At 44.5% G+C, this 12578-nt stretch overlaps 1 protein-coding gene across 1 annotated transcript; it reads right to left on the bottom strand.

Annotated features, from left to right (window-relative positions):
- Positions 1-9103: 9103 nt before the first annotated feature.
- six7 (SIX homeobox 7) lies at positions 9104-12282 on the bottom strand. Its single transcript, XM_038270415.1, has 3 exons — positions 11645-12282; positions 9924-10087; positions 9104-9819 (listed from the first exon to the last, which is right to left on the bottom strand). The coding sequence occupies exons 1-3, from the start codon at positions 12050-12052 to the stop codon at positions 9621-9623; spliced, it is 771 nt and encodes a 256-aa protein (XP_038126343.1). The 5' UTR covers positions 12053-12282; the 3' UTR covers positions 9104-9620.
- Positions 12283-12578: the final 296 nt, after the last annotated feature.

Genomic DNA, 12578 nt, shown 5'->3' with positions numbered 1-12578 from the left:
ACTCTCAAAAGTTAAATGTGTGTCCTTCTCACTTACTAAAACTGGAAGTGGGTTATGTAGGAGAGGAAGCTTGTAGCTAAAAGGTCTGCCTGTCATCCTACTTTTACAAATTATAGACACCACTAATAAACGTTACAGTTTGGGAGTGAAATGCTCTGTGCGGAAACATAAGGAACAACAAGTCGGATCGCTAATATGGAGCTGAATTATATAGGGTTTTATATGTAAGGAGGATATTTTAAAATTATTTTCTCATAGGAGATACATGATTTCTCTTTTGAACGGTAATGTGGTAAATAACTATTCTAGTTGCAAATGTCTGGTTTTTTGTGCAGTATCTACATAGGTGTATAGAGGCCCATTTCCAGCAACTATCATTCCAGTGTTCTAATGGTACAATGTGTTTGCTTATTGGCCAAGAAGGCTAATTGATGATTAGAAAACTCTTGTGCTATCATGTTCACACATCTGAAAACAGTTTAGCTCATTACAGAAGCTACAAAACTGACCTTCCTTTTAGCAGATTGAGTTTCTGGACAGATGATGGCCAGAAAAAGAGAACTTTCATCTGAAACTCGACAGTCTATTCTTGTTCTTAGAAATGAAGGCTATTCCATGCGAGAAATTGCTAAGAAATTGAAGATTTCCTACAACGGTGTGTACTACTCCCTTCAGAGGACAGCACAAACAGGCTCTAACCAGAGTCGAAAAAGAAGTGGGAGGCCGCGTTGCACAACTGAGCAAGAAGATAAGTACATTAGAGTCTCTAGTTTGAGAAACAGACGCCTCACAGGTCCCCAACTGGCATCTTCATTAAATAGTACCCACAAAACACCAGTGTCAACATCTACAGTGAAGAGGCAGCTGCGGGATTCTGGGCTTCAGGGCAGAGTGGCAAAGAAAAAGCCATATCTGAGACTGGTCAATAAAAGAAAAAGATTAAGATGGGCAAAAGAACACAGACATTGGACAGAGGAAGACTGGAAAAAAGTGTTGTGGACGTAGTTGTGATGTAGTAAAATTCACTTACATTTTAATACTGGTATCAGTATTTAAACTGACATAGGTCTGGGGGATGTGGCCATAATTCACGTGATAACATGATAAATAATAAATGATATATTCCCTATACTATATAAAAACCTTAAAAAGTTTGCCAAGAATGACTGCAGGATCCTGGAAAAATGAATGACTTTTCCATAAGTTCAGTAAATTCACAAAGTTTATTAAAATACTATGATATGACATTTTAAAAATCATTCATAAAAAAATAGAAAGTAAAACCTGAATTGGCAATCAGTGACAAATATTATGTGATCTATTATTGAATTATTGTCCACCCCTATTCTGCAATCCCAAATGTTGCAATTTTAAAGATGTTTTTGTTTAAACATTGAAGCAGTAGTGATTTTATTTCATTCATACTTAAAAGCAACTATAGCTTTGGCAAAGCTTAAACTGTCCTGTGATTTGTGATCATTTGCATTAAAAACCAATAGTCTCCTAAAAATCTTTTTAAAACTACAGGGAATCAGAATCAGAAATACTTTAATAATCCCAGAGGGAAATTACTTTTGTTACACGCTCCAGTTACAGTTTTTATATATATATATATATATATATATATATATATATATATATATATATATATATATATATATATATATATATATATATATATATATATATATATATATATAGGGAGTGTCCTCCTCGCACGCTGTAGTCCTCCTGCTCTCCCCCTCCCCTACCCGATATTTGCTTGCGCATGCGCAAATGAGCTACCGGTACAGGTAATCACACCGCTCTTGTGCGCTCAGAGAACTATGGCTCAGCCCGTACCTGCTCTAACGGTGAGAAAGCGTATAAAACTAACAATAAGTTAGCTTTTAATGTGTTTTTGACATTGTTATGTAGCTAACTGGATGAGTTGGTGATTGTTTATGGCTTATGAAGAAAGTCCACAGACATCTGTTCTTATTTTAAGAAGAGAATTACAGCAGAGGCAGAGAAAGAGATGACAGGGGAGAAACAGATAACCAGTGAGGAGGAGCAGGAGGATCAGGAGAAGAGAGAGGAGGAGGAGGAGAGAGAGGAGGAGTAGAAGGAGCAGGAGGATGAGGAGAAGAGAGAGGAGGACAAGGAGAAGGAGGAGAGAGAGGAGGAGAAGAGGAAGGAGGAGGAAGAGAGAGAGAAGGAGGATGGAGGAGGAGAGAGAGAAGTAGGATGGAGGAGGAGAGAGAGAAGTAGGATGGAGGAGGAGAGAGAGAAGTAGGATGGAGGAGGAGAGAGAGAAAGAGGATGGAGGAGGAGAGAGAGAAGGAGGAGGAGGAGGAGAGAGAGGAGGAGAGAGAGAAGGAGGGTGGAGGAGGAGGAGGAGCAGAGAGAGAAGGAAGATGGAGGAGGGGGAGAGAGAGAGAAGGAGGATGATGGAGGAGGAGGAGAGAGAGAGAGGAGGAGGAGGAGGCGGAGGAGAAGGGAGAGGAGAAGGAGGATGAGGAGAGAGAGAAGGAGGAGGAGAAAGAAGGAGAAAGGAGGAGAGAGAGAGAAGGAGGACGAGGAGGAGAAGGAGGAGGAGAGAGAGAGAGAAGGAGGAGGAGGAGAAAGGAGGAGAGAGAGAGAAGGAGGACGAGGAGGAGAAGGAGGAGGAGAGAGAGTGAGAAGGAGGACGAGGAGGAGAAGGAGAGAGAGAAGGAGGAGGAGAGAGAGAGAAGGAGGAGGAGAAGGGAGAGGAGGAGGAGGAGAGAGAGAATGAGGAATGAGGAGGGAGAGGAGGAGGAGGAGAGAGAGAAGGAGGAATGAGGAGGAGAGAGAGAAGGAGGATGGAGGAGGAGAGAGAAGGAGGAGGAGGAGGAGAGAGGAGGAGGAGGAAAAGGAGGAGGAGAGAGAGAGAAGGAGGAGGAGAAGGGAGAGGAGGAGGAGGATGATGGAGGAGGAGAGAGAAGGAGGAGGAGGAGAAGGAGGAGGAGAGAGAGAGAAGGAGGGGGAGAAGGAGGAGGAGAGAGAGAGAAGGAGGAGGAGAAGGGAGAGGAGGAGAAGGAGGAGGAGAGAGAGAGAAGGAGGAGGAGAAGGGAGAGGAGGAGGAGGAGGAGGAGAGAGAGAAGTAGGATGGAGGAGGAGAGAGAGAAAGAGGATGGAGGAGGAGAGAGAGAAGGAGGAGGAGGAGGAGAGAGAGGAGGAGAGAGAGAAGGAGGGTGGAGGAGGAGGAGGAGCAGAGAGAGAAGGAAGATGGAGGAGGGGGAGAGAGAGAGAAGGAGGATGATGGAGGAGGAGGAGAGAGAGAGAGGAGGAGGAGGAGGCGGAGGAGAAGGGAGAGGAGAAGGAGGATGAGGAGAGAGAGAAGGAGGAGGAGAAAGAAGGAGAAAGGAGGAGAGAGAGAGAAGGAGGACGAGGAGGAGAAGGAGGAGGAGAGAGAGAGAGAAGGAGGAGGAGGAGAAAGGAGGAGAGAGAGAGAAGGAGGACGAGGAGGAGAAGGAGGAGGAGAGAGAGTGAGAAGGAGGACGAGGAGGAGAAGGAGAGAGAGAAGGAGGAGGAGAGAGAGAGAAGGAGGAGGAGAAGGGAGAGGAGGAGGAGGAGAGAGAGAATGAGGAATGAGGAGGGAGAGGAGGAGGAGGAGAGAGAGAAGGAGGAATGAGGAGGAGAGAGAGAAGGAGGATGGAGGAGGAGAGAGAAGGAGGAGGAGGAGGAGAGAGGAGGAGGAGGAAAAGGAGGAGGAGAGAGAGAGAAGGAGGAGGAGAAGGGAGAGGAGGAGGAGGATGATGGAGGAGGAGAGAGAAGGAGGAGGAGGAGAAGGAGGAGGAGAGAGAGAGAAGGAGGGGGAGAAGGAGGAGGAGAGAGAGAGAAGGAGGAGGAGAAGGGAGAGGAGGAGAAGGAGGAGGAGAGAGAGAGAAGGAGGAGGAGAAGGGAGAGGAGGAGGAGGAGGAGGAGAGAGAGAAGGAGGATGGAGGAGGAGAGAGAGAAGGAGGATGGAGGAGGAGGAGGAGGGGGAGGAGGAGGAGAGAGAGAGAAGGAGGGGGAGAAGGAGGAGGAGAGAGAGAGAAGGAGGATGATGGAGGAGGAGGAGAGAGAGAGAGGAGGAGGAGGAGGCGGAGGAGAAGGGAGAGGAGAAGGAGGATGAGGAGAGAGAGAAGGAGGAGGAGAAAGAAGGAGAAAGGAGGAGAGAGAGAGAAGGAGGACGAGGAGGAGAAGGAGGAGGAGAGAGAGAGAGAAGGAGGAGGAGGAGAAAGGAGGAGAGAGAGAGTGAGAAGGAGGACGAGGAGGAGAAGGAGAGAGAGAAGGAGGAGGAGAGAGAGAGAAGGAGGAGGAGAAGGGAGAGGAGGAGGAGGAGAGAGAGAAGGAGGAATGAGGAGGGAGAGGAGGAGGAGGAGAGAGAGAAGGAGGAATGAGGAGGAGAGAGAGAAGGAGGATGGAGGAGGAGAGAGAAGGAGGAGGAGGAGGAGAGAGGAGGAGGAGGAAAAGGAGGAGGAGAGAGAGAGAAGGAGGAGGAGAAGGGAGAGGAGGAGGAGGATGATGGAGGAGGAGAGAGAAGGAGGAGGAGGAGAAGGAGGAGGAGAGAGAGAGAAGGAGGGGGAGAAGGAGGAGGAGAGAGAGAGAAGGAGGAGGAGAAGGGAGAGGAGGAGAAGGAGGAGGAGAGAGAGAGAAGGAGGAGGAGAAGGGAGAGGAGGAGGAGGAGGAGGAGAGAGAGAAGGAGGATGGAGGAGGAGAGAGAGAAGGAGGATGGAGGAGGAGAGAGAGAAGGAGGATGGAGGAGGAGGAGGAGGGGGAGGAGGAGGAGAGAGAGAGAAGGAGGGGGAGAAGGAGGAGGAGGAGAGAGAGAGAAGGAGGAGGAGAGAGAGAGAAGGAGGGGGAGAAGGAGGAGGAGAGAGAGAGAAGGAGGAGGAGAAGGGAGAGGAGGAGAAGGAGGAGGAGAGAGAGAGAAGGAGGAGGAGAAGGGAGAGGAGGAGGAGGAGGAGGAGGAGGAGGAGGAGGAGAGAGAAGGAGGGGGAGAAGGAGGAGGAGAGAGAGAGAAGGAGGAGGAGAAGGGAGAGGAGGAGAAGGAGGAGGAGAGAGAGAGAAGGAGGAGGAGAAGGGAGAGGAGGAGGAGGAGGAGGAGAGAGAGAAGGAGGATGGAGGAGGAGGAGGAGGAGGAGAGAGAGAAGGAGGATGGAGGAGGAGAGAGAGAAGGAGGATGGAGGAGGAGGAGGAGGAGGAGGAGAGAGAGAAGGAGGATGGAGGATAGAAACAGATCAAGCAGCATGATGAGGGCACAGAGCCAGCATTAGTAAAGAACAGTTATGAGGAAAAGCATCAAACAGCACCAGACCAGGAACAGTCAGCACCTTTGATGACAGAAGCCTGGCAGAACTCAGTGAAAGCAGGTGTTCCACCTGTTCCTGGACCGGCAGTAATGTTTTGTTTTCAAAAAATGAATAAATGTACAACTTATTACATATATAAATAAAACACAACTATTGTTCAAGTCAAAATGTTAAATGGTCTATGTCTGTGCACATTAAATCAGTAGTAACATTAATAATCACACAATAAGCCAAAAGATATGAGTAGGTGTTTACTTAGATCTTTATGATAGTTTTCCACTGGCAGTTTTACCGCAGAAGTAGAATAAAACCTTGAAATTATGTTTCTTTGTGCCACCCCAACAATTTAAGAGGCCCCATCTAGCCACCCCTATGAAACATTTCTAGAGGCGCCCCTGTGCTTTAGACAAATCATTTTCACTTGATTTATTCTGGGTGATATCGGTATTTATTCCTGATTTTTTAAACTTACTTGGCTAGCTAACAACTAATATTGCACAGGTCACTATATTAGAGACATTTTCAATGCTTTAAAAAAGTCTCTATCATCTTTTAAAGTGTCAGTAGAACAGAAAATGCCTTGTTGTTGCCTCTAAATCCAGACATTTAAGTTATATTCTTGGGGGAAAAAAACTTTAAATAATGTTAAGTTTACACTCAGTATAATTTTATGACTCTAAATCAAAACTATGGAAAGCGTTTAAACAATTCTTTCTCACATATAAAAAAACAACAATTTTATTATTTTATCTGTCCTGAATGGATCAACAGTATACTGATAATAGATATATTTGTTTTGTACCTTTTTAAGGAACCATCATCTACTGTGTTTGTGTAATGCTCCCCAATGTTTGGTTATGTTGTTTCTATGTGACGCCATCTACTGGTATCCCATCCATATGGCACATTTTGCTTTAAAGGGGTCAGAATGCAAAACCGATTTTATATTGTCATAGATGAGTAACTATAGTTCAGTGGGTGAAATGGACGTACAGAGAAGGTCAAACCCCATCCACACCTCCTTTCTCTGCAAATCTCCCTATTCTAAGCTTGAACCATAACACGGGTGAATCTAAACGAATACCCAAACTGACGTAAACTCTGGGATGTTGCCTTATTTAGTTCTGGCCTGTACTTTTGTCACACCCCAAAATATACATACAGACCAGCCCACTGTTCACTGGGGGGAGGAGGTATGAAGTGTCGACTGCTGGGCCCCTGACTGGACCGGACATCAGCAGAGAGTCATGAGCCACCCGTCCTCAGCCAGATGATGGGGGCTGGGGGCCGGTAAAGCAGGCAGGGGGAAGCATGGTGCCGCCTGTGACCAGGCTACCATCACCTGGTGTGGTTCAGTTGCCCCTGTCTGCTGGGGTTCCCGGACCAGCCCCGGAGCTGATGGCTCGGTTCTGCTGCACTGTAGTCGACCAAAATCCCGGCTGATTTTGAAATTCCCCCCCGGACATTTTTTTGTCCGGGAAAAAGAGGACATCTGGTCACCCTACCATATCGCCAATTTGATGTTTCAGTGAGTGAGTGCTTGTTGCTATGATGCATCTTTGCTCAGCAGCTCATCTAAATATTCATGAGCATACCATAAAAGGAAGAAAACCTGTCGTTTCATTCTAGGGCTTTTAACCAGGCTTGCATTTGGGCTCATAGAACAGCAAATATGCCATTTTCAGGCCAACCAATGTCACACATCCTGTTCAGAATAGCCTACATAATCATGCTATGACCCCTTTAAGTACAAAAAACGAAGCTTCATAATGGTGTTCCAATAACTTTATACTTTATTCATACAGCTTGAAACGTTGTAAATACAAAAAATACAAGCATGGCTGGATAAAAATAGGTGTAGTTATTCTCACACAACATTTACAAAATACGTATTTTGTCAGAGAATTACACAAATGTTGTGAGAAGTGGTAGTCATAAGGACATTTTATAAGACAGCAGGCCTGTGGGATTGTTGATGAAGACACAGTTGAGTGGCTTGTACTGTTTTTGTTTTTTTAAATCTAGTAGGCACATGGAGATAAGAACCAATGAGTGAATAACAATCTTTACCTTGTGTCTGCCAGCTCCTGGCTGATTCAAAGCAACGCTGTATCCTTCCTTCAGTGGTACCAGGAGAGATGCACAGGTAAAGTGGCTGTAATCAAAGTGGTTTATGTCCTAAGCAGCATGTTTCAGTCACAGACCCTTATATTTGTATAGACCAGGAGGTTGTTGTTTTTTAGGAATGCTCTTAGTTTCAATTAAGGCAGTAAATGAGTCGAAGTAGTTTGTGATTACATACGCTACATTAAAAACACAACGAGACACCGTTAAAACACTGATGGAGTACCACTGACTGGACATAGATGTACAATACTTTAAATGTAAGGGCCTATGTGTAATAAATGATTAATGTACATGGGTGATATATATTTACATACAGTAATAGCCTGCGCAAGGCATTATTTTCCACAAAAATACCTGGAACTCCCCTATAAACTATTACAAAATCTTTATTTACACATGTATTCGAAACAGTAAGAAATTTGAAATTACTAACATTCATGTGAGTTAAAAAAAACATTATTGTTGCTTCTAAAATCGGTTTATCGTTCTATAAAGCAACAACTAAGCTTATGGGTTTTTCAGTGGATTCTGGGTCGACCTTTCCCCCTCTGCCATTTTGCACCCCCGTTACAGGTCACTTATTTTGAAATCTGTTACTGAAACTATTGCTTATCATGCAGTGAATCATAAACAGTGATGTCATATAATTTACTCTAACTGGGTGTTTTTCCGAAGCATTCACATTCTTTCCATTGCTTGTAGTTCTGAAACCCATTTGGGCTAATTGCGTAACTATCGGTAAGCAGAGACTGCAGTTGCTTAGGGGCCCCGACCTCTTTGGGGCCCCGTCACTGACACCTGGTAGACCCCTTTCGCAATTATGGCATAGGACGGTAGGCCCCCTTCGCAATTATGGTATAGGACGGTAGGCCCCCTTCGCAATTACAGTATAGGACGGTAAGCCCCTTTTCGCAATTATGGTATAGGACGGTAGGCCCCCTTCGCAATTATGGTATAGGACGGTAGAACCCCTTCGCAATTACGGTATAGGACGGTAGGCCCCCTTCACAATTATGGTATAGGACGGCAGGCCCCCTTCGCAATTACGGTATAGGACGGTAGGCCCCCTTCACAATTATGGTATAGGACGGTAGGCCCCCTTCGCAATTACGGTATAGGACGGTAGGCCCCCTTCACAATTATGGTATAGGACGGTAGGCCGCCTTCGCAATTATGGTATAGGACAGTAGTCCCCGTTCGCAATTACGGTATAGGACGGTAGGCCCCCTTCACAATTACGGTATAGGACGATAGGCCCCCTTCACAATTATAGTATAGGACGGTAGGCCCCCTTCGCAATTACGGTATAGGACGGTAGGCCCCCTTCGCAATTACGGTATAGGACGGTAGGCCCCCTTCGCAGTTATGGTATAGGACGGTAGGCCCCCTTCGCAATTATGGACTAGGATGACTCATTGCAGATGTAATGGTGCGAAAAATTCCTTTTGATGTTAAGATGGCTGATTGGACCTTATTTATACCTCAACACATGCCAGATTTCAACACGATGGTGAGCCGTTTAAACACGACACCAATAGCAAAGCAGACAGTGGTACTTTTAATACCGATGTTAATAATGGTGTATAGTTCATTAGACAGTTGGTAAAAAATACAGTCCTATGATATGTTTCAAACTGCAATAAAGATCTTAAAAGAACGATGTATTTTATTTTTTACACTACGACTTGGAATTATGGGTAATCCAGAGCGTAGGCGGGAATGGGGTGTTGTACTCCATATGGGGCCCACCCAGATTATGTTGCTTACGTGCCTATTGTTGAGTTGTTACGCCACTGATTTGGGCTATTTCTCACTCACAAGATCAGATTAGTTATTAATTATTAACTTGCAACAAACTGAAAGGAATATGAGCAACCTCTAGTTGGTTGATAACAAGGATTCACTGTTGGTAGATGATAGAAAATTAATTTAGACCACCTGCTCAAACCATTCTTTTTTTTAACCGACAAAAAGGAAAGCTACAAAAAGTATGAAATGGCAGAGGGGCGATATGACCAGCATCCCTTTCAGTGCTTTTTTTAAGTGCATAGTTCCTTTCACAAAGTCCAGCAGAATAGGCTCCAGCATTTTCTCCTCTCTATTTTAGAAAGCTGGAGCGTGTCCATAACCTCGCTGTCTTTTATTGTGTATGTTTTTGTACCTTTGTAGAGTAAAAAAAAAGAAAATAAAATCATCTCAAGATTCAAACTCCCCGTCGCTGCTGACAGAGATCTCTGGCGTCGAGGCTCCCGTCCCTCTGCGCTCAGTCTCTGTGCTGCAATCGCTGGCCTCTGGGCTGCCGAGGTGGCGAGGGGAAGGGGGCAGCAGGTGGGAGTGGGGGTGGGCGCCGTCAGGGGAGCTCTCCGAGGGATGGAGGGATGGATCCTGTTGAAGCCTGAATGTGGGGACATATCACAGTTTTATAAATCAACTCTAAATTATTACACTATTTAGAAAAATGTCCCTGTCCGAATGTTTCTGAGAACGTGGGAGCATTACCTGTTCTTTGCTGATGCAGCTCGGTCTCTCTGGCGGCGGTTCTTGAACCAGTTGCCCACTTGTGTAGGTGTGAGTCCCGTGGCCTGGGCCAAGTGGCGCTTCCTGGATGGATTGGGATAGGGATCTTGGAGATACCACTCTCTCAGCAAGCTCCGAGTTCGTTCCTGGAGAAGAATGTTAGATATTTCATTTTCAATTCTTATTCTTTAACAGAGGCGGAGCTAGATGGGGGGCCAGAGCTGACCATGGCCACACTTAGCCAATCATTGGCCACCCCTGTGGCCACCCCTACCATTTTTTCCCTTTAATACAGATGGTGTCAGCAGTAATACTCTTAAATGGAATATTAAAAACATTTTTTTTTTTTTTGTGGTTAATTATACACATAATTATACTAACATCAAAGACGAGAAGTGCAGAATTCCTGCTCTTTTCAGAACTAGATTTTGTGTTAAAATATAGGGTAAAGAGAAAATTATGTGTCTCTGCAAGTCATCTAGGAGTCTTCAGTGAAATCAAAGTTAAATAACAATTTTAATATAAACTTATCAAATAATCAATTTATGTAGATGTTAGTATTTGTAAATATAAATTTTATGCATAATGTTTATTGATACAAGTAGGTAAGTTACTTAAAACTGAGTTTTATCCACTGTACCTTTTTTATAGAAATTACGGATGTTTAAATATACTCATCTATTTGTTAGCAAAGGCTGTAGGAAAGGATAATTTGTCTTTATTTAGAAAATATGGATATTTTGCTCGTTAATATTCCTGTTGGAATAGTGTAGATTGACCCTGAGGTTCTGGTGCCGATCCGCTTTTGGCCCCCCCTCAGTGTACATTAGTTATCGCCTGGCCACCCTTATAAAAGATTTCTGGCTATGCCTCTGTTCTTTAGTATCTTATAAAACAGTTGTTTTTTTCCATGTAGACGGTGGCTTGTATAGTATTTATGTCCCACTAATATGATGCAGTCTTAAAACGTATTAGATTGGATTTGCAAACAGAAAAACACTCTTGACACTAGAAGTATACATAGCCACATATATCTACTAAATTGGATCATGCTAAGGAGCTTAATAGGTTGACAGACTAGCCATCCCCTTTGAGGTTTGGAATTAAAGATTATGCGATTATAAACGCCCCTTCTTCTGACCACCAGGGGGAGCTCATACATACAACCATTCCACTAACATGTATTTGGAGCTGTTTAAGCAATCCTTTTTTCTTTTCCTTTTTTTTAATAAACTTTTTGAATTTTTTTTATCTTAAAAGGTACTAAAATGCGAACATGTCCAAAATGTGGTTTTAAATGTTAAACAACATCATGGGAAAAAATGCCAGAGTGGAATTAATCTGAGTTAGAGTCAATTCATCTTAAATTGAATCTCGGGTTGATAATTTTTGATTATTTTGATATATTAAAACGATTTCTACTCGATTAATTTTTATTACTTTAAATTAAAACTAAAAATAAAAAAAAGCAGTTAAGGTTCTGCAACAAATTTAAATAGTTTAGACCTGCTGAGGGATGACTGCAGCTCTGATCGTCTTAAAAGCACTTTAACAACTCAAACCGCAGCCTTTTTTACTCCTGACATTCACAGCAGCAATAAAAAAATGTTTAAATGGTCGACATAATCCTTTTGCAATCTAAAAAAACCTTCCCATTTAGATATGATTATTTTCTTTATATATTGCTGGTTTTCAGTTCTTACCTTAAAGCAGTGCGTCTTTTGCTCTCCATCCCAAATGGTGCGAGGCAATGGGAACTTCTTCCTTATCCGATATTTCTCCACGGGGCCCAGCGGCCGCCCCCTCAGCCTTTCCGCCTCTCTGTAGTGAGCATCCAGCCAGAGGTCTTGGAGCTTGGCATGGGACTCCCGGGTAAACCTGTGGCTCTGGAGGATCTGATAAAGAGCCTCAAAGTTCCCGCTGTGGAAAGCCACCAGCGCCCTCGCTCTCATCACAGACTCATGCCTGTTGAGCGCCTCCCCTGCAGAGCCGGGTACGGCGGCGGGCAGAGACCAGAGGAACCGACCCAGGCGCTCGATATCCCCGGTCTCCTCCAGGTTCTCGCACACCCGAGCCACTTGGTCAGGTGTGAACATCGGCAGTGGGAACATCTCACCTCGTCGCTTCACTGTTGCTCAGCTGAGAAACGTTGACCTCCTGCATGAAATGGTATATCCTTGTGTGATGCTCCTTGGACCTGTTGCTTTTTTTGGAAGGCGTTGCCGGTTTCGCCACACCTTGGACAGCCTCTCCTGGTATTTTTAGTTATAAATACTTCTGGGAAGATGCTGTTAGCCCCACCATCACAGGATGGAGCTGAGACAAATGAAGAAAGAGGACAAGGAGTTGCTAGTATTTATAGGTAGATACAATTAGCATCTCTGTGGTTGTTTTGAGAAGGATTATACATCCCGGCCATTAGCCTCTTAGTGGGGGGTAGTGTGTACAGAGGTGCCTGCCTGATCAGCTTGTTTGGCTTAGCCTGAGGATACACTGACTGCCAGTATGACTGCAGTGAGCAAACAAGTGAGGAAAGATTATTTAAAAGGTCTGATCTTGAGGAGATAAAGCTCAGTTTCAGGAGCAGAGATGACCCGGACCGAATGCATCAAGAAATAGTTTTACAAAAACAACCAA

Source organism: Cyprinodon tularosa, unplaced genomic scaffold, assembly GCF_016077235.1.
Source record: "Cyprinodon tularosa strain WSP-4 unplaced genomic scaffold, ASM1607723v1 ctg76, whole genome shotgun sequence".
NCBI lineage: Eukaryota > Metazoa > Chordata > Actinopteri > Cyprinodontiformes > Cyprinodontidae > Cyprinodon > Cyprinodon tularosa.
This window is presented reverse-complemented; position numbering and strand designations above follow the sequence as displayed.